We start from the raw sequence: 22,526 nt of genomic DNA on the forward strand, positions 1-22,526 counted from the left end.
TTTGATACATTTGTAATTCGTCATCAATGCGACAAAGATTCTCGAATTTGAAGCTGAAATTCATCCTCGTCGTAATTGTTGTCGAAATAAGGCAACTTTTTCAACTTTATTTTCATTAACTTCGTTTCTTCTGTTGCTTCCCTCGATTTCTACCATTTTCAAAAATAGGCTACTACAGCACTAAACAATGTATACCTATTAAAGACCTAACAAACAAATAAATAAACGAAGGAGCGAACGAATAAATGAACAAAAAAAGACCATCATCGAAGAAAAGTTAAACAATTGTGAAAAAAATACTATAGAGACAGTCTTTATAAATTTTCCAATCACTGTCGTAATTTTAAAAAGCTTCAAAGTCAATAATAAATAAAGGAAAAAAGTTGTTGGAAAATTTTTTCACGCGAAAAATTTTTTTTGATCACTTCTAACGATTACATCAGCTCTTTTTTTCACTCGATGAGTATTTCATTTTATTTTACTTCTGCATGAAGGCTTCAATTTGTTACGTTACTTTGGTTCACCCAAAACAGCGAGAAATTCGTTAGAGAGGGGGGGGGGAGAACACGACAAGAATAACCTAAAAGATTGAAAAAAGTTGGGAAAAATTTACTTTTTTGTCGTACTTGATTGAGAGTTAATTTTTTTGAACAAATTGTCTGAAAATAAAATACAAAATTTCTTTAGTCATAATAAAGAAGGAAACTTAACGAAGGAACATTTTGAGCTGACACTTCTCGATTTGAACGAAATCGAGCTAGATCGAAATACGTAACATGTCCTAAAACCTTCGTAACCAAAATTTCAGGTGCTAAAGTTCATTTTTGACGAATTTTTGAAAATTTAAATTTTAACGGTGATTCTTAAACTTTTTTATGATATACCTTATATGTACCATGTACCTACTTACATTTTTTTGAGAAAAGTGAACCGCAACCAATATACATAGGTATGTAAATCATTTTTTCAATTATTCAACTTCCAGACATCAAAATCTATATCAGTTTCAAGCCATTCTGGAGCCTCCAGCGATTTTCCGAATTTTTTCAAAAATTTCAAATCGCATTGGAAGATCTAAAAATGAACCAAAATTCCAGAATTCTCAGTTCAAAAATAAAGTTTTGATCAATTTGAAAATTTCGGAAAACATTTGTAAAAAAAAAATATATACAAAGCGAGTGAATTTTTGACAGGATATCGTCTAGTGTGTTTGACGCGTCATCCGATTCAAAAAAATTCGCAAATTGGCCTTTTTGAAGCTTCCATGCGAATTTTCCAAATTTCAAATCACTCTGGAAGGGCCAAAAATGAGCTTTAAAACTCATAATTTTAGTTGGGACTTATTGAACACCCTCTCAACTAGCTCGTTTGTACTTTCTTCGAAAATTTGTTTTTTTTTTTACTTTTTCTGAAAGGAGGAGTATCGATGAGGCCATTTTTTGGGCCCGGACAGTAATCGACTTAACCACTTTTAAAATGTTGTAATAAATGTCCCAAATACAAATCCTTCGTTAGTTGACCCAAAATGACCATTTTTTGGGCTCCAGGGGTTCCCAAAGTTGTGAATAAATAAAGAATTTTAGGAACCACTGAGTATTATTTTCAAAAGCTTTTTCAGCGTACCTGATAAACGTTATGCGATGTGATTTTTCCATTTTCGACCCTCGGGGGCAAAAATGGGGGGGTTTGATTTTTTGAAAATTTTGGAACCACCATTTTGGACCTACCCTTTCGAGCCCCGCTAAAAAGCTTTTTACAGTTAATTAGTATCTGAAAGATGTCCATCTTACCAAATTTTGAGCTCAATAAAATTTTGCACTGGTACTCAAAAATCCAATTTTCCAATTTTTCGTAATTTCGATATTTTGGGAACCCATGGAAAACTAGAAACCTGCGATTTGCGCAAAACGTAACGTTTTAAGGTATATATTCAATAATCTCGATGAAAAAGTAAAATTAGGCTCCCTGTATATTCGTAATTTTGAACCCCTTTTTTAGAGCCCCACACTTTAGGCACCCCTAAAAAAGGCGTTTATGCCTATTTTTTCAAATAAATTGAAGAATTTATTTTTGAAACACACTAGCAAGTGCTTTATAATTTTTCATATGATTTTTCCTGTAACATTCAAAATTGAGCTATTTTAGGTCAAATTCTGAGATTCAACTCTTCGAAAAGACGTGAAAATAACGTTTTCACGATTTCAACGAAGTAAAAATGTCAGAATTTGACCCCAAATAGCTCAATTTAAAAGTTACAGGAAAAATCATGTGAAAAATTATCGAGTACTTGCTAGTGTGTTTCAAATGTAAATTCTTCAAATTATTTGAAAAAATATGCATAAACGCCTTTTTTAGTGGTGCCTAAAGTGGGTGGCTCTAAAAGGGAGCTTAATTAAACTTTTTCATTTGGATACTTCTTGAGTATATACCACAAAACGTTACGTTTGGCGCAAATGACAGGTTTCTAGTTTTCCAGGGGTTCCCAAAATATCGAAATTGCAAAAAATTGGAAAATTGGATTTTTGAGTACCAGCGCAAAATTTTATTGAGCTCAAAATTTGGTAAGATGGACGTCTTTCAGATACTAATTAACTGTATAAAGCTTTTTGGCGGGGATCAAAGGGGTATAGGTCCAAAATGGTGGTTCCAAAATTTTCAAAAAATCAGTCTCCCAATTTCTGCCCCCGAGGGTCAAAAATAAAAAATTCATCTCGCATGACGTTTATCAGGTTCAAACAGATATATTACGCTAAAAAAGTTTTTGAAAATAATACTCAATGGTTTCTAAAATTATTTCTTTATTCGCAACTTTGGGAACCCCTGGAGCCCAAAAAGTGGTCATTTTGGGTCAACTAACCACGGATTTGTATTTGGTATATTTATTACATTTTAAGAGTGGTCGATTCGATAACTGTCCGGGCCCAAAAAATGGTCTTATCGATACTCCTCCTTTACTCGTAAAATGATCAAAAGTTAATTTTTGAACTGGCACCTCTCACTTTTCTTAAGCAAATTTTTTATTCCATGAAAAAATTTAAAAATCGTCCTGGAAACAGCTTTTTTAAATTTTCAAAATTTTCAAAAATTCCAGAAATCCAAACATGAATTTTAAGACTTGAAGGTTACGGAGATTTTAAAACTTGCTCTTTCAATCCATCTTGGTTTTGTTCAAATCGAAGAGTGCCGGTTCAAAAAGTCCCCTCGTAAACACCTGCTTATAAGACAAAAAAAAAAACAACAGCAACTACAACTTCAATGAACGATGCAAAAAACCAGCTGATGAGTTTTCTCTTTCGTTTTTCCAATTACCTCGCCTCGTTTCCGATATTCTCCCATCTTTCTTGGCCTGTTTTCGGCGAATTCGCAAACAATGCACATAAAAAAGAAAACTACACAACAGGAACCGGAAGTAAGATCTAAATTACACCGGTTTCTGTGGCATGGCAGCCTAAACGTGCAAGACGCGACACGAAGCACCAAAAAAAAAGAGAAAAAAATAAAGAAAAAACCTCCAAAATATAATCACGATACTATTCCGAGAACTTTACTCCCTTCTTCATCGCCCTTTGTAACAGCTTTCGTAAACTTTATTATCGTCAAAAAAATCTTTACTGTGGCGAATAGTTTCTAGGATTGCGATTTTAATCGGTGGGCTTTGAGTGAGTTTGTTTTCTTTTTGCTTTTTTTCCTAAAGGGAGGCTGGAGGGTCGTAACGAGAGACTCGGTCAATTGACTCTGGTCCTTTTTTTTCACGTCTCGTCTTCTCATCCGCTTCTACGTATACTTCCTCCTCGTATATATATATGGTTGGATGGGTTTCGATTCTCTCCTTATTCGGTGGTCGTATCGACATCGTGTCTTCCTCCGTTGATCTTTTTTCCCTTATTTTTCTCATCTCGTTGACATCAAACTCGATATTTCAAAGGCAGTGAGTGAGAATATCATCGAACATTGAGCCAAGAACTCGCTTCGGAGGGCATTTTTTCCGCATTTTAACTGCGTTGTTGGTTGGTTGGTTTATTTTATTGGTTCGATTTCGATGTCGCCAGATCATTATTTCTCGATCCCCCGCCCTCGTTTCCATTCAATCGTTATCTATTTTTTAAACAATGTACGAAACGTACGTAGGAATAAGATAGGATATTGAACGACGAAAAAAAAAAGTCAAAAAGGAAAATCTACGTCATCGTCGACCATCTCATCGTTGTATATTTCGATGAAATGTAGGCGCAGCAAGACACGTTTATGGTGTTTTCAAAATATATGTACGTTATGTAACAAATTTCTCGGGTCAAGTTTAAAGGAAAAAGAGGAAATTTTCTATTTACGCTTCATCGGTTATTCACATACCGGCGGATAAAGGCAGCACAGGGGGTATAATATGTCACGAGGTTACCTTGACCGCGATATCCTTTTCAATAGAGTTCGTTATAAACGCTTCGATAAAGTTTACCCGAAGATTTCTTCTCGTCTAGATTTTCAATTTAATACAGTATATTCGACGAGTGAAACGAGAAATGTCACGAATACTTTACGGTTGCTTAATGGACTGATGTCGATAAAGTTTCTTTTTCTCGAGTCGTTTTTTTCTCCTTTACTGAGGCATTTGAGAGAGAAAAAATCTACGTCGGAATTTAATTTTTTCCCCAATTTAGTCGTATTGAATGCTGAATATTTTGATCGATAAAAACTCTTTCTAGCCAAAAAGTTTGGATTTTCGAAATATTTCGTTAGTGATAAAACAATCAATTTTTTTTAATCCAAATGGGGTACATTTCCCCATACCCCCCCATTTTGGGAGGGGCAGTAAAAAGCACCTAGAAGGATAGTGCTAGGTTAGTGCTGGTTAGTGCACGTATCGCCGACGTTACTGCACGCCCCCTTCACCCCCATTTTTAAAAAAATAAGTGGGGGGTACAGGGAAACGTGGTACCCCCCATTCGCGGAAGGGGGTTAAAAACCACCTAGAAGGATAGTGCTGGGTTAGTGCTGGATAGTGCACGCATTCCCGACGTTAGTGCACTCCCCCTTCAACCCAATTTTTAAAAAAATTTGTGGTGGGGGGGTACAGGGAAATGCTGTACCCCCAGCATTCACGGAAGGAGGTTAAAACCACCTAGAATGATAGTGCTAGGTTAGTGCTGGATAGTGCACGCATCCCTAACGTTAGTGCACACTTTCTTCACCCCCTTTTTTTAAAAAAAATGTGGGGGGGGGTACGGAGAAATTATTTACAAAAAAAAGGGAAGAACGTTGTTGAAAGGGTTAAAACCCACATAGTTCGATTCAGTTTCGTTAGTGCTGGTTAGTGCACACACTTATACCATTATTCCCCCTCCCCCTCCCTCAATATTAATTAAATGAATAATTTTACACGCTATGGTCCAGTAAAATGAGCATCGAATAGGGAAAATCAAAGTGGCAAGCTGATTTTCGGTATATTGGTCCATTTTGATGTCCTGAAAACGAATCCGAGGAGTCCCCCACTGTACCGAGTGAGCCCCCCCCCCCCCCCAAATCGGAGGTTTGGCCAAAATCTCGAATAGTACATATTGACTCTAGCGCAAAAATGGTTTTACAAAATGTTCTTCTACTTGTACGTCAAATTTCCCATCAGATGAGCCATTGATCAATTTTCCAGTCCCAAGGGGGGGTGGATCTACGGCATTTCGAACATAAGGGGGTTTGGGATAGCTTCATAACGTTGATAGTTAATATTGATCGTAATATTTTTAATCATTCAAAAATGGCATGATGGTGATTCACTTTGTTTTTTTTGAGGTACAGAGCGGACTACCAGTGTCACCCCTCCCACCTGCCCCTCACCATTTAGTTATTTGCCCATATAACGTACGTGAAGTGAATTGAAATGTACGAAAAAATGTGAAAATCTCGAATGGAATATTAATACCAGTTTCAAACAGCAAACACCCTTTGTGGGTCCCAAGCCCCCTGCAACTTTTTCCTATCCATCTTCTTCAATATGGGTCAAATTGGAAAAATTGTGCAATTGTTCTGTTCTAATTCATGTAATTTGCCATAAAATGAAGGGTCGTGCTGGATTCACCGACTCCAGTCCAAACTTGAAATGAATCAGTCAGTCGTTCATCTAAATCAAATCATCACTCGACTTCACTGTTCACTCTTTCAGTTTCATTTCATTCATTTTTCTCTAAAAATTTTCCAAGTCCTGTCACATTGTACCAACTTTCTCATTTCTATGCACTACAATCTGTCTGTAAGTAGTTAAAGTTATAATTAATTTTTATTTTTATTTTTCATGTTACCTAATTGTTTTTGAAAAAAAAAAATGATGAACAATTCAATTACCTAGACTATTTAGAGCAGAGCAATTTTATTTAAAAAAAACAAAAACAAAGAAAAACAGCAAAACTTCAAAACTTGAAAGTTGAAACAGATTATCAAAAAATTGAATCCATTTCACGAGCTCCAACAAATTCAGCTTACTCCTTGGTTAGAAGCTGAAAATTTTATATGTAATATTCAATACTCAATTTGTAGCTGCTAATCATTCCTAGCTATTTCCTACATGAATGATGAATTTTATAATAACTAATGTTAGTGCTTACTTATCTATGTACTTTTAGAATTATTACGAGTTGAAAACTGAAACCCATTTCGCTGAATTAATTTTTAGAAACTTCGGAAATTTTTTCCAGTAACAACTTACTTCATAACAGTTATTGTTTTAATCAAAATTAAAATTCAAAATAAATTGATTGATAGTGACCACAATAATTTTTCAAAATCGAATATCGATCAAAGAAGGCATTTCAAATAAGAGAAGCAGACTACACATTTCAATAATAATAATAACATTATAGTACGGTAACACCAAATAAAATTAATATTGGTAAAGTATCATTCATTATCATCAAAGTGAAGTGACTCTTTTGGACTGGGAGTCGGTGAATCTAGCACGACCCTAAAAGGAACCTTCCTTCATATTTCTCACCCCTAATCATTGAATACCTATTACCTACCACCTACCTACCTTCTCGTTCTCACAATGAAATTTTCAATTCAATCGTAATAGGCAGCGTAAAACTGTGAAATTAGGAAATTATAAACACACAAAATCTAAAAAAAGTATTCGCAATATTTTTTTTTTCAGTTTTAGATTTTAACTTCAATATGTTTGCCTGAAAGTCCAATTTCAAGTTGAAGTTTTCAAATTTTATCACTGATTTGGAATCCCTTACGTAATTCTTCTAAAATTCCACAATCAGATTTGCTTCAAGTTCACTCAAGTCTTGGGAAATGAGAGTCTCCAAAATTTGTTTGTTTCACATAAAACCGAAAGTATGAAGAGTGCAGATTAGGATTACAGTGATTTCCTATCCCACTCCTCCCTTCCAAACTTTTAGAAGTTTGTGAGGAAAATGATTTTTTTTTTAGCAGGACTGCTATGGGAACGCTTTTAAAAAAATGTACCTAAAGGGAATTTTTGTTCAATGTTACAGAAACGGGACTTTTAGAAAAATTGAAGGAAGTTTGAGGGGAAGAGATGAGTCTTCAGCAAAGACACAAAATCACATTTTGCGAAAAAGTGTGAGAAAATCCGCTTGGTGAGGGATTGAAAAGTCATTGAAACAGTTAAAAAATACTTCTCGTAACAGGAGTCAAATAATTCGCCTGGTAAAACAACAATATAACCGATTTAATGATGATTAACTATCAACGTTATGAAGCTATCCCAAACCCCCTTATGTTCGAAATGCCGTAGATCCACCCCCCCCCCCTTGGGACTGGAAAATTGATCAATGGCTCATCTGATGGGAAATTTAACGTACAAGTAGAAGAACATTTTGTAAAACCATTTTTGCGCTAGAGTCAATATGTACTATTCGAGATTTTGGCCAAACCTCCGATTTGGGGGGGGGAGCTCACTCGGTACAGTGGGGGACTCCTCGGATTCGTTTTCAGGACATCAAAATGGACCAATATACCGAAAATCAGCTTGCCACTTTGATTTTCCCTATTCGATGCTCATTTTACTGGACCATAGCGTGTAAAATTATTCATTTAATTAATATTGAGGGAGGGGGAGGGGGAATAATGGTATAAGTGTGTGCACTAACCAGCACTAACGAAACTGAATCGAACTATGTGGGTTTTAACCCTTTCAACAACGTTCTTCCCCTTTTTTTGTAAATCATTTCTCCGTACCCCCCCACACATTTTTTTTTAAAAAAGGGGGTGAAGAAAGTGTGCACTAACGTTAGGGATGCGTGCACTATCCAGCACTAACCTAGCACTATCATTCTAGGTGGTTTTTAACCTCCTTCCGTGAATGGGGGGGGGGTACAGCATTTCCCTGTACCCCCCACCACAAATTTTTTAAAAAATTGGGTTGAAGGGGGAGTGCACTAACGTCGGGAATGCGTGCACTATCCAGCACTAACCCAGCACTATCCTTCTAGGTGGTTTTTAACCCCCTTCCGCGAATGGGGGGTACCACGTTTCCCTGTACCCCCCCCACATATTTTTTAAAAAATGGGGGTGAAGGGGGCGTGCACTAACGTCGGCGATACGTGCACTAACCAGCACTAACCCAGCACTATCCTTCTAGATGCTTTTTACTGCCCCTTCCAAAATGGGGGGGGGGGTACGGGGAAATGTACCCATCAAAATGATCTAATTAATGATCGAATACTCCGCCTAATTTTATCTTTCGCGTGATTTTACGTAGAATTAGAAAACAAAAGGGCAAAAAGTCGAGCATTAATTTAGTTTTAAAGACAAGACAGCGTCTGATACATTGTACTCTGGTTAATGTGGATCGTTGATTTTGAAGGTTTCGCGGTAGTTTACAGTAAAAAGCCTTTAGTCAGCAAGTTTTCTCCATTCAAACTGAATGAACGATATTGGCATAGACTCATACGTGATGAGATGTGTGTCGGTTGATTGATTCCGGCTGCGCTGCGGGTGCTGTACGTAGAGCAACTTACGAACTTTGAGCATAGACAAAGGAAAACGGCTAGGAGAAGATGATAAATGGTGGGTTAATTAAGTCGGTTTTGTGCAGCGAATATATATATGAGAGAAGAGTAGGTAGATGTACAAGAAAATGAGACAAAATAAGTGATTTTAACTCGCGGCAAAAGAGACACGGTGATGTGGCGCTGGCGGTGGTTTCATTTTATGTATTCGTGTTAGATGAAAGAAGGCGAAACGCGAACACATCGCACAATGTTTTTTCATCGACGAAGAAAATTTTCACGGGGTTAGAATGCATTTTTGGTTATACCTCAGTTGAGAGAAAAGCGAAGCGAAAACAGAAAGGATTTTCCTCTTCTCTTCGTACTTACTATATACCTCGAAGGATAGGATACAGTGTTGCGAGGGCACATTTTCACCTATTTTAGCACAAGCTTAGGTTTTAGGTCGCGTGAACGTTGTTGCGAGCTTTATGAGGTGACGCGTGTGATTAATTTATGGCGAAAAAAATACGAAAATAATTATGTTTCAGTGAAATATGGCGCCTGAAAAAAAAAAGGGTAAGTTGGCGCGTAAAGAGTTGCGGATTTTTTGAAATATTTGTGGTAGTTCATTCGTCGCATCAGCCTAGCCAGAGCGGAATACAGTTGTTGTTGTAGAGAAATTCGGTGTTTGTAATTTTTTTCCACTCCCTTGTACGTTGAAATTGTCTCGAAAGGTGAAAAAAAATATGGAAATTGACCCCCTTTTTTTTGGTTTTTGGAATGCGAAGATTAACTCGGGTGTGTTTTTCATCCCTTTTTAAATCACGTTTTTAATGAGAATATAACAATTTTTGAATTATTATTCGTTTCGCGAAAGATAATAATGCGAGTGAAAATAACCAGCGAGTGAAAACATTCGAGGAAATTACATAGCTATACGTTCATTTTTTTCTGGTAGGTAAGCATTACAATAGGTAGGTAGATTAGGTACCTATTAAATCGATCGAGTTTCGTCATTTTTTTCTGGTTGTTGAATTGATTAGAAAAGTGATGAAATGGTTGGAAACAGGAAGGTGAATGAGTGGTTTTGAATGGAGTTTAGTTGCTTAATTTCAATTTGGTCTTTTTTACTGGCAATTTTTCTAATAGAATCTAAAAATTCGCCAAAGACTCCAACACTGCTCGAAACCATCAGTAATCGTTCGAAAGGTCAGAAGAAGGGTACCTACTTACCTATTAAGTAGCAAAATTTCAGCTTTCTACTTCAATTTTGACCAATTCGGATCAGATTATAAAATAATTATTGTTGGAATTTAGATTGTCAAAAAATCGCAGAAAATAAAAAAATGAAATTAGCCTGCGATGTAAGTTGTAAGTACTAGCTCGTATTTTTGAACTCTTCTTCAATTTTTTTGACCAGTTCAAGAATTTGATGGTCGCTCACAAGAAAAGGAGAAGTGGAATAGCATAAGTACCTATACTATGTGAAGAAAAGACAGACAGTATCGTGTTAACAATCAAGAAACAGAAGAGGTCTGGATCAACTAAATACATATAAGAACTTGTATAGAGATGACACACATCCGGCTCAAATGGAATTTTCATAGAGAAGCCATCACAAATTGAAATGTGGGCAGCTGAGGAACACAGTGAAGAGAGCCAGAAACCACAGAGCAGTGGGGGAAGATCTCATACCAGTAGACTTGATTAAACATCTAACACCAGAGTATGAAAAGAAGCTGTTGAAGATAATAAATGAAATATACAACAAGGAAGGTATGCAGCAGCAGTACTTCAAAGCAGTAAAGTTTGTACCAATACCAAAAAAGAATAACTCGCAAAAATGCTCTGAATTTAGAACCATCATTTTAATGAGCCACACGCTGAAGCTACCAGGCTTGTAGGACCACTCAGGTTTTACTGTTGCTCCAAAATCAAGGTCCTAGTTTGGAGCTTTCAAATGGTCTATTCCGGGCATTCGGTTCTGCATTTTTTGTCTTTGTAGGTCAGTCCAGTCCAGTCCTGACCAGAAATTTTCATCGTGGTCATGGGTCATCCCAGGTCCAAAAAACAGTCTTCATTTTTCAGAAAGAAAAAAGCTTCCTAACACATAAGATGAGTTGAAAAATGGGATTTTTACTTTCAAAACATTGAAACTTAGAAAGAAATTAAATCACAATGGAAATTTATTCGAAATAGGTATCTAAAATGGCATTATAAATTTGAAAAATTGGACATAACTGAGGTCCAAACCACGGTCATTGGTCCGATTTTTTAGAAAGATCTTTGGTATCAGTCTGTCCCTGTTATTTTTTTTGAAAAGGGCCATCTGTTTGGTCAATATTCGCATAAATTTTTTTTAGAGGTCCAAGGTCCGGTCCGGTTTTTTTGGTCTGGTCGGACAAGCTTGGAAGCTACTACTCACCATCATAAATGCCAGAATTGAAAAGAAGATATGTACCCTATTGACAAAATTATGCTGAAAGGCATGCATAACAGTGCGTGATTTTGGACTGGTGTAAAAGCGTGCATTATCGCGTTAAAAATGTACATTTTCGCATGCTAAACAGAAGCAATCTAAGCAACCAAGTATTTTCTAAAATGCACCAGTGAGTAACAATTTTTCCAAGTCCAAAAATTGATAACATTTATGCAAAAATAACCTCTATAGTCTGTTCACCAAAAGAAGGGACCGAGTTGAACAGAAAAGTTTCTGTTTGTGGCCAAAATATTTGCGAGTGATCGAGACCATCATTGAGAATTCGAGGTACGCTTACAATAAACAGCAAAGAAGTATTCAAATTTTCAATAATGAATTTCATTTTCACGTCCATGTTCCTATTTCATTTCAATCATATACCTCTAATCAATATTTCATTTCATTCTAGATCAGAATTTGTACTTCATTCTACATACTTATTCGATTTACGTAACATGTAATGTGTTTTGTACTTGAAAGTAAGCGCACCCTTAGTTTTCAGTGAAAATTGCAACGCAAATATTTGGCCGAAAATACAAAACTTTCCGTTTAGACTCGGTCCCTTCTTTCGGTGAACAGACTATAATCTAATAAGTGGCGAGGTGGCCGAGTGAGTTTCATAGCCGCACATTGCAGGAACCTGGGATCAATCCCCGCACATGACGGACATTTTTTAATTTTTTTTCAACTTTTTTGAAAAAATTATTTATTAGAATGTCTTAAAATTCACAATTAATCAGTAGATAGTATTGCCAGTGAGTTTGAGCACTTTTTGTACATACTTTTGGTTTACTTTTTAGCATGCTATTCACTGGCTGAATAGCATGCGATTTTTTGAAAAAGTCCAAATTTACGCATGAGTGTGATATGCAAAAAAGCATGCATTTCAGCATGTTGTACGCACAATTTTTGTTAATAGGGTAGATGAAAATCTAAGCGAAACACAATATGGCTCTGTAGCCAAAAAAGGGACGAGAGATGCAATTGCCCTGCTAAAAGTGATCATTCAAAGAGCACTGAATGCAAATAGGGAAATCATTGCTTGCTTCATTGATTATGAGAAAGCATTTGATCCTGTCAACCATGAGAGGATGTTGGAGATCCTGAAGAAATAGGCTACAATATTAATGACAAAGACCTGTGAATAATCAAGAACCTATGTCCTGTACTGGGAGCAGAGTGCAAACATCGAGATTGGAACTGAGCCCACGCGAAAAAATACCAGCGGTAATTACCAAAGAAAGCACCAGTGATGCCACCATTGGTATTTTTGACAGGTACCATTGATACCAATATCACTGGGCACCAGTGGTCACCGGTATCCCAGTGGGATAGTTACCAATAGTACCTGTTGAAAATGCCAGTGGTAGTACCACTAGTGCTTTCATTGGTAATTACCATTGGACACTGGAATCAACAAAATTACACAAAAATATGTATATTATCCAGGGGCACGTTATATTTCAAAATCTTCACATTTCATTCGAAAAAAAGGTTAATTTATTTTTCAAAAAAACGTGATTTTTTTCCCTTGTTTTTCCACATTTTGTCTAGCTTTTTTTCACTTTATCACAATACACAATTCACTTTGATACAAATAACAGCACTTTAAAAACAATGTATTATAGAGCTTGTATTTTTCATGTTTCAAAATTCAAACGTCAACACTCAAAAATTACAGAAAAATGTAGGTACACTTCACATTTCAAAATTCAAAATTTTAAATGTTATCACTCGACAATGTGAAGTTGTGCACTTTCAACAAACCTTCGAGCGTTTAAATTATGGTACTACACCTTTAAAATAGATATTGAAAAAAAAAAATCAAAACCACAAATACCAAAATTATTAACCTAAAAAACCTGAAAACTGTAACTGAAAACCCAATGACTAAAAGCTAAAACCGAAAACAAATTTGTTTTCACTTCCCTATACCTAATAAATTTTACAATCTAGAATTTTGCTCCAGAATGATGATTCAGTCTTTTTTTTTAATTCGGTAATTTTTATTCTGTTTTATAATTATTTAATAATTAATAAATTTATATTGAAATATGTCCGTAGGTAACAGAGAAGAACCCGAGCAGAAGTATCCAGTAGTTGTTTACATTCACGGAGAATCCTACAGTTGGAATTCTGGAAATCCATACGATGGTCGAGTACTGGCCAGTTACTCCGATCTGATTATCATCACTCTTAATTACAGATTAGGCGTTCTGGGTAAGTTTCATATCAGATTTAGGTATTATATGTAAGTATAAGTACCTAGGTATTTGTTAGTGAAGGAAGCAGAACCAGCATTTAAAATTTCAATTTTCTCGTTTTCTCCAAATGAACAATATGAGAGGATGTTGTCATCTACACCTATAAATCTCATTTTTTTCCACATGGGAGCTAAAATTCAGGGGTCCAAAAATGGAAAGATTTTATCAATGATTAATTATCACATCAAACTAATATTTTTCTAATGAAAAAAAAAACTGTTTACAAAAAACACTGACATAGACTGTAAATCGTACGGAGCAAATTTCGCATCACAGGTATTTCGCTATGCCACTGCCACCATTTCCCGGAGCTGTTCCAATAACTGTCCTTGAGAACCAGAAATAGGTATAGCTGGTAATATATCAAAAAAAAAAAAAAAAAAAAAAAAACGAACCCAAAAAAAATATATACAGAAAAAAGAAAACCTTGCCTACTCGATCAAAGTATTAGAGTATCTATATCCAAAAATAACTAATATGTATTATCACGAGCACAGCAGTATAAACAAAGATGCCGACAAATAAACCTCAGTTATCGTTCAAACATCACGTACTGTATTCTTCCTCTTACCCCGATCCTCCTTAAAAACGACCCGAAATCCGTCGATATAAAATATAGAACTTTTTTTCGCAAGCACCTTTTGAGCGGATAAAAAAAAATTGAAAAGCACGTCGAGCTTTCTCTCCTCGCTGCTTTCTTCGTACCTTTTTTTCAACCAACAACATCGTATACGTATGTGTATAGTCGACAATTAGGCGACAATTTTTTACCCTGTAACGTTACACGTGTCAAAATATGGCACCATACCTTACCTACAACAGGGTGATGAAAATGGTGAAAAAAATCACGAAATTTCATTTCGCTGCGGATCCTCGTATGTAGGTAGGTACATGGTACGTGAACTAGTAGATACAATTACACGTACTTTGAACGACAAAATTCAACATCTGTTTCAACGAGAACGAGCGTTTATCTAAATAATCTCTCTTCTAAAAAGAATAACAACCTCGCTATAGCTGCAGCATTGGTGCAGGTAGCTCTTACCCGTCCAATAATTCGAGAAACACGCGTTTTTCACGAAGATTTATGTTAAACGGGTGGGTCCTTTGAAGGAAAATAAATGCGACAACGTTTCTCTATACCCGAGCCAGCCAAAAGAGACCTTTGCTGCCGTGGGATGATAAAAAATTTCCAAATAAAAGGTAAATTGCCAACTGTCACATACTTCAAGTCTAAAACCTTTTCAGGGTGAGTAGCATTTTTACGTATAACAACAATAACAACAACAACGTCGTACAGCAAAAAAACACCCGACGAGGAAAAAAAATTCAAAATCGAATTTACCCGGAGTATAAGTAAAGAATTTCGGAAATGCGTTGGTATGTTACAAGAAGAAATCACTTAAGCAACCATTCAAAATACACGAAATTTCTTTTAACCGACCGAGAAAGCGGACGAAGGGGAGGGCAGATTCGGTACACGTTTCCAGTTTCGCGAAGGTTTTCCTTTCTTTTTCTATCTTATAGTCTTGGTCTCTTTCTTTGAGGGTGTTTTTTTTTCTGCATGTTCCAAACATTTAACAAAATGAAAACACATTTCAAGTGTAATGATCGTTATAAACAAGTCTGTATACATTACCGTATTTTCTTACGAAACGGATACATCTCCTTTCCTCCTCATTCCAAACCTCTCCATCAACCCTTTCGCCGAATTCCATCGCTGAACCATGTCGAGGAATTTCGATTCTCGAGTACCAAGTAATCCGTTCACTTCGCTCGTTCGTTTGAACGATCGCCAGCCACAATTTTCTTTCTTTGCCCAGCAGCTCTTGCTCCATCCGTCACATTTTTTTCTTCCTTTTTTTTTAGGTAGGTACGTACGTATTATATGCCGAAGTGTATACTTTTGAATAAAAAAGTGACGTAGGTATAGGACGACGAGGACGCTGCGACGAAAGAAAAGGAAATCTTTTCAAAAATATATAAGGCGAGCGAGTAACTCGTTCGTCGACTCGACTCTTTTGTGTACTGTGCAATACTTAGCGAGGTTTAAAACAAATTAGCAAAAGTTGTTTTGAAAACTGTTCGTAATACTTGATTGATGAACAATTTCACTTTTATAACCGCACTGCAAATAATTGATGAGAAAATAAATACCCCCAAGAAGAAGAAGAAAAGCAAAAAGAAAGCCATAGAGAAGTTGAAGTATGCTCTTTTTACTTCTCCCATTCTGGAACCTTCTATTTTTGTAGCTCGAAAGTCGATATGTTTTTTTCTCTCTCTTTGTGGAAATTCTTTTACGTGAACGAAATTTCAATTTCTTCGTGTTAACGAACAGATCGTCGATGGAATTCCTACATTTATACGAAACACACAATTACTTATTACTCGTTAGCTTGAAAAAGGTATCGGTGCGGTATTTTACGAGTATTGCTTTAATCCTGATACGAGTCTGTTATGGTATTTATCAAGGTCAGAAAAAGTCTGATGTCTGGAGTCAATATTGAAACAACTGTCTAGTCCTACCTTGCAGATAGCTTGACTGGGATGATTTTATGAATTTTTTTTTTTTTCAAAGTTCGACTTGTACGATGTTTAGAGCAATTTAATGGCCTATAATTGTTCGAATTCTTTGTTGGAATGAGACTACATTCCAGTTTACCTTTGTGTAATTCGAAAATCCATCAAGATGAACGATTTTCGACATCTAATTGTGAGTGAAGGAATCGTTCAACGATGTTCGAGTAACAAGGATATTGCAGTGCGAGTAAAAAAGTAGGTATAGTTTGCAGCAGACATTCTGAATTTCATTGTATGTACCTATACTTCTTCTTTAACGCAAGAAAAATGTTTGTATTTGTACCTCGGCCTAATCATTTTATCTGTAAGATGTTCTAACCACACAAATTTTGATGAGAATAGGAGTTTTTAACCCGTTTTCTCCCAAAGGAAGTAGGTACCTATTTCACGCGATGGATTTTTTTTTAGATCAAACAAAATGATCGATGCAGCATCAATAGAATACACCATCAGACCAAATCTCAAAAACTAAGTACCTAAGTATATTTATTTTCTTAAGTTTTGTTGAATTTTTGAAAATTTAAAAGCTCATTTTGCATGAGAAAAAAATAGTTTACTTTCTACCTACTCTTGACTTCCTAAATCAACTGATGATGGTTTTGAGAAGTTCTGGATCCTCTAACGGATTTCGGGATTTGCTTTAATTCTGCATACCTACTTACTTATGTAGAAAAAAAGTGGGCATGAAGTCTCGTCTCCTCTCCAAGGAAAGTTTCAAAATCTACTACAGTTTGACACCCAGCTACGCCCATGTGTCTGTTTCAGCCTGACGTCTGCCTATTGTGTCATGGCTTCAAGGTCATTGATCCTGCTGTCTGACTCCTCAAGGTCATATGTTTTCCCGTCTGGCCTCTCAAGGTCATTGAACTGTCGGTCTGGCTTCCCAAGGCCATCTGTCAGTGTCTGGTCTCTCAAGGCAATTGACCTGTCTGTCTACTGTCTAGCTTTTCAAGATCGTCCGGCTGGTCCCTCAAGGTCATTGACCCATCTGACTGACTTCTCCAGGTCGTCTGTTTGGTTGTCTGACCTATAAAGGTCATTGACCCATCTGTCTGGGTTCACAAGGTCGTCTCTCTGTCTATCTGACCCATATAAAGATCATTCACTTATCTGCCTGACTTCCAAAGGTCGTCTGGCTGGCTGGCTGGCTTTTTAAGGTCATTGACCCGGCTATCTGACTTCTCAATGTTATCTGTTTTCCTGTCTGGACCCTCAAGGCCATTGACCTGTCTGTCTGGCTTCTCAAAATCATCCAGCTGATCACTCAAGACCATTGACTCATCTGACTGACTTCTCAAGGTCGTCTGTTTGGTCGTCTGACATATCATGGTCAATGACCCATCTATCTGGCTTCCCAGTTCCAAAGGTTGTATGTCTACCAGTCTAGTCTCTATCAAGGTCATTAACCCATCTGTTGGGGTTCCCAAGGTCGTCTTTCTGTGTGTCTGACCCCTATCAAGATCATTGACTTATAGGTCTGACTTCCAAAGGTCGTCTGTCGACTTCTTTCCTGCCATGGGTGACATGGCAGATTTATACGGGAGTAGTACCATCTTGTAGCTCTCATCACGGGGAACAAGGGGCACTAGTCTGTATATTGTAGCACTACCCTAAGCTGAGGGATGGAAGAAACCTATGGTATGTGTCCATCCTCAGCATTCAAAAAATACTTCAACTTTATCCACTATGTAAGGTGGGACCGAGTGTTCCCACTTTCACACATAAGAAATAATATCCTTTTGGACAATCCTGCTCTAGGAGATCTCTTTCTGAGGTAGTTAAGGGTACAGTGGTGCCCGGAGACCTCCTAGGCCTACCCCTAAATGGGAGATGGGTCGGGGGTCGCTCCAAATCCGCGGAAGGGGGGAATGGGCTACATCCTAGGGTGACCACTCCCTCAACCCCAAAGTGGTGGGAGCGATTCTGGGATACTGCCTAGGAGCTCCGGGCCTTTGGCCTGGTGCTGGGGGGGGTGGGTCAGCAGTCCCAACCAAAACTGGGGCCTCCCACTCACCGCGGCTCCAGGACCACTGGGTGGCCGAACCGTCCCCTCCCCCTCCTAGTCTTAAGCAAAATTGAAACACTCTCAATCCTGGCTTAGTTTAAGTTGTACATAGTTTTATAGCTAAATTCTAGTATTAAGTTTGTCATTTAGTGTTAGAATTTACATCACCCTCCCCTTAAACTTAAGATTGTACTGGTATTATTTCTGCGGAAGGGGCGGGGCTTAGGCTCCGCCCTCCACACCGCAGGGATAAGTAATTATAAGATGTAAATAATATTCATTAATAAACCTTTTTAAAAAAAAAAAAAAAAAACCTACAAGCCCCTCTATCTATTCATGGGAAGAAACTACGGGCTTCTAAAGTCTAGAAAATGAGCAAACCAAAAAATGAAAATTTGCCAAAATGAAAAATTTGACCAAGGGAACTTGTAGAACATTTTTTTAGATGAAAATTGCAATTTTTGGGATTAGTCTACCTTCATTTTTGAAGGACCCACGCAGTTTTGAAGTTTTAAAACAGATGAATTTCTGAAAAATTTCAAATTTACTCAAATTGATCTGTTTCAAAACTTCAAAATTGCATGGATCTTTCAAAAATGGAAGTAGGCTAATCCCAAAAATTGCAATTTTCATATAAAAAAATGTTCTACAAGTTCCCTTGGTCAAATTTTTCATTTTTTGGTTTTGCTCACTTTCTAGACTTTAGAGGCCCGTAGTTTCTTCCCATGAATAGATAGAGGGGCTTGTAGGCAGTGCCCCTTGTTCCCCGTGATGAGAGCTACAAGATGGTACTACTCCCGTATAAATCTGCCATGTCACCCATGGCAGGGGTCATTGACCCGGCTCTATGGTTTCTCAAGGTTATCTGTTTTCCCGTTTGACCTCTCAACATCATTGACTTGTCTGTCTATAGCTTCCCAAGGCTACCGTCTGGCCTCTCAAAACCGTCCGGCTGGTCTCGTAAGATCATAGACCTATTTGTCTTGCGTCTCAAGGTCGTATGTCTACTTGTCTGGTCCCTATCAAGGTCACTGATCCATCTGTCTGGCTTCCCAAGGTCGCCTATCTGTCTTCTCAGAGTTATTGACCTGTTTGCCTGACTTCTCAAGGTCGTCTGTCTGACTGCCTAAGGTCATTGACCCTTCTGTATGGCTTCCCAAGGTCGTATGCCTATCTCTCGAGCCTCTCAGCAATTTAGTATTTTTTTTTTCAAGTTCTTATGAGTTATGAGTCTTTTTCAAGTTTTCAAAAGTCCAGCATAATGTCTGGAATTGAATGTAATTTTTTCCAAGTTCTTGAAAGTCAGATAAAATATTGTAATGTCAGATAAATGCTGTTCAAAAGATGCATCCGCATTTGAGCCGATTTCCAGCTGGACTCCTCGAATGCGTTTATTTTACCGAACAATTACAAAAAAAAATTCAAGAAATCTAAATTTTTTCTAAACATTTTTGTTGAAATTTGCACCAATGGTTAATATATCTTGTCTAAACGCTTCTCCGATCAAAAATTCCAGGCCATTCTGAAGCTCCCAGCGCAATTTTCGATTTCTCTAAAATTATAAAATTTCTCCAGAGAACGTGGAAATTAATCTGGTCAGCTAAAAATCGATTTTTGGATCATTTTCGGCCTATTTTCACATTTCAGCTAATTTCTAGGTGGACACCTCGAGCGCATTTTTTTAACCAACGGTTTCCATTTTACTTACCATTAAAAATACCTAGATACGTTGATCAAAAAAACGTGTACCTATTTGCTTTTAAGTGTTGACCTGGAAACGGCCTTAAATGTGATTAAATCCTTTAAACAGATCAAAAGACCTATCGTGCGATTCAAGGATAATCCAGAACTCGATTTTCATCTGACCAAATTAATTTTCACGTCCTCTGAAGAAATCAAAAATTAAGCTGGATGAATCTACAGAGTGTCTCAAAATTGCAAAATTTGGATTCTAGGTGGGAGGGAGGGAGGGAGGGAGGGAGGGAGAAAGGAACGAACGGGGGTAGTTTTAAACAAGATACAACCGTCGTTCAAATTTTAAAAATTTTCCTACAAACAGAAAAATATTCTGTTCGAGGGAGTTAGTTACATTTTCAAAAATTCGTCAAAAATCGAGAAATCAATTTGGCCAGCTGAAATTTTGGTTAGGGAGGTTTCAGACCGCGCTCTTTCTAAAAATCGTGTTCTTGTTACAATTATTATAGGTGGATACTTCGAGAGGTTCCTCTGCAAATTTTTTTTACTCACTCCTCTCATCTCTCTCAATCTGGGTTGATGAACACCTGAAACTTTCATTTTGAGAAAACGTTTAAGTTCAAGAACGTGAAGTCATTTTTCTATTTTATACTTTCTGAAAATTAGAATTTTTGGAACGTAATGTGCATAAATTTTTAGTAGCAATTGAATTATTAAATTCAAATTTCATTCGTAGGTAAGCTGAGGAGTTTTTTCATTAAATAAACGCTTGCTCACACGTTATAATTTTTTTTTTCTTTTCACATTTAACATTTTCATGTACCTTAGTCCTTCCTCCTGAGATCAAATTTGGCGCTTGAAAGACCTCTTACCCACTCAACCTACAATCTACATCGTTTTTTTTTTACCAGAAAAACAACGTTAAAATTCTTCGCATAAACAAAGCAAATACTCGAACTTGTAAACCCTTTCGAAAACAACAGCAACGGCCCAAAAATAAAGAACTTTTTCGACATCGAGAAGAACTAGAGAGAAAAAAACACAAAAGTCCAACTCAGGCGCCTATTAGAAGTGATAATAAGTTCTTCGGGACGAGTATAATAGGCAACACAAGGCGCAACAGCACGAGCATCTCGAGGAAAATCTGCGATTTCACAAATTTCCTCTCCTTTGGGGCATTACTTTGCAAAAGTTTTTTTTTCTCTTTCAAATTATATATTTCTATTTCTCAGGTCTCCGTTGTCGTGACAGGGCTGGATTGACCAGGCTGGAGGAACTCAGAGGAGGGGATTCCTTTACTATAAAGGTATCCAATCGCACTTCAACGACGAAATATTTCTTCGACTGTGTTGAATTCTCTGCGGGGTGTAAAATCTCTCCAACCGAGAGTTATTTTAATTAAAAAAGTATATATACCAGGTTTATGGCAAAAACTAGGTCATCGGATTGACTCCACTCGAAGAAAATGAGCGAGCAAAAAAAACTACGCTTTTTCGCCTCCAAGAAAAATCCCAAGTCCCATTGAACACGACGAGGATAACAAAACAGGGGTAAGGGGAGGTGATGCGACGACGACGATGGTAACTCGAGTAACTATAAAACTCTTCCTCTCGGTAGTTTTGCGATTTCATGTTTCGCGCAATCGAGAGAGGAAAATTTCGAGAAAAAAATCTAAAATTTCAAAGTATGTAATCTAATTACGGGTACGAGATTAAATACGAGGAAAACGCCGAGCCGGAGTTAAGAGGCGCTTTTAAACGTTGCAAAAGTCAAATTACCCAACGCTACGAAAACCTTAGTGGGTTAAACTGCTGCTCTTCTATAAAAAAAAGAGCTGTTCTTCGATAAACATCTTTTTTTTCTCCTTTCATCTCGCAAAAAGCCTTCCAATTCGTATTTGTTTTCGCTTTCGACGAATCACAACACAAAATGACGAGCTTCGGAACATTCTGAAACACCCAATTCATTATCATTTCGCGTTGTTGAATTTCAATTCGAAATTTACAAGCCTACGATTACCTATTATCATTTTTTTTTTCATCCATTTGTTGTTCTTTTTTTTTAGAGCAGAATGAGTGAAAAGGTTTTTTTTTGGTACATCGCTATAAGCTTCAATCATCGCAATTAAATTCGACGTTCTGTATAATACGCGAGGTAGTACATTTTATAAATAGAATTGCTCTGGTGACGACAGCGAGTGTTTGAAAAACTCGCTGGCGTCCCTCCACTATTATCTGTAACTTTACATCAAAGCTTTTTAACAAACGGGGCCACTTTCCATCACTCAATCGGATACATGAATGACGATGTGCGATGAATTTGCCACGAACGTCGTCGAATGACGTTAATTTTCGCCCATTTCCCCGAAATTATTATTAATAAATTCCATTCTGCGTGAAAATGCTGCCGTTATATTTGTGGAGTGTAGAGGCAGAGATTCGACCAAATTGCAGCTCGTTCCATTAAAGTATTTGTACAAGTTTTGAATGATTTTTTTTTTTAGCTTGGATGGTCTGTATTTTAACACTTTGAGACCCGAGAAGAATCTGAAGGATAAC

General features: G+C 37.1%; 1 protein-coding gene across 2 annotated transcripts in view; it reads left to right on the top strand.

Annotated features, from left to right (window-relative positions):
• LOC135840158 (neuroligin-4, X-linked-like) overlaps window positions 1-22,526 on the top strand; it is a 642,239-nt gene that overhangs the window by 471,739 nt on the left and 147,974 nt on the right. For both annotated transcript variants that reach the window (XM_065356537.1, XM_065356536.1), the window contains exon 5: window positions 13,489-13,644. In XM_065356537.1, the coding sequence (XP_065212609.1) occupies window positions 13,489-13,644 (156 nt within the window). The remainder of the gene's footprint in view (window positions 1-13,488; window positions 13,645-22,526) is intronic.

The sequence above is a fragment of the Planococcus citri genome, chromosome 3 (genome assembly GCF_950023065.1).
Source record: "Planococcus citri chromosome 3, ihPlaCitr1.1, whole genome shotgun sequence".
Taxonomy (NCBI): domain Eukaryota; kingdom Metazoa; phylum Arthropoda; class Insecta; order Hemiptera; family Pseudococcidae; genus Planococcus; species Planococcus citri.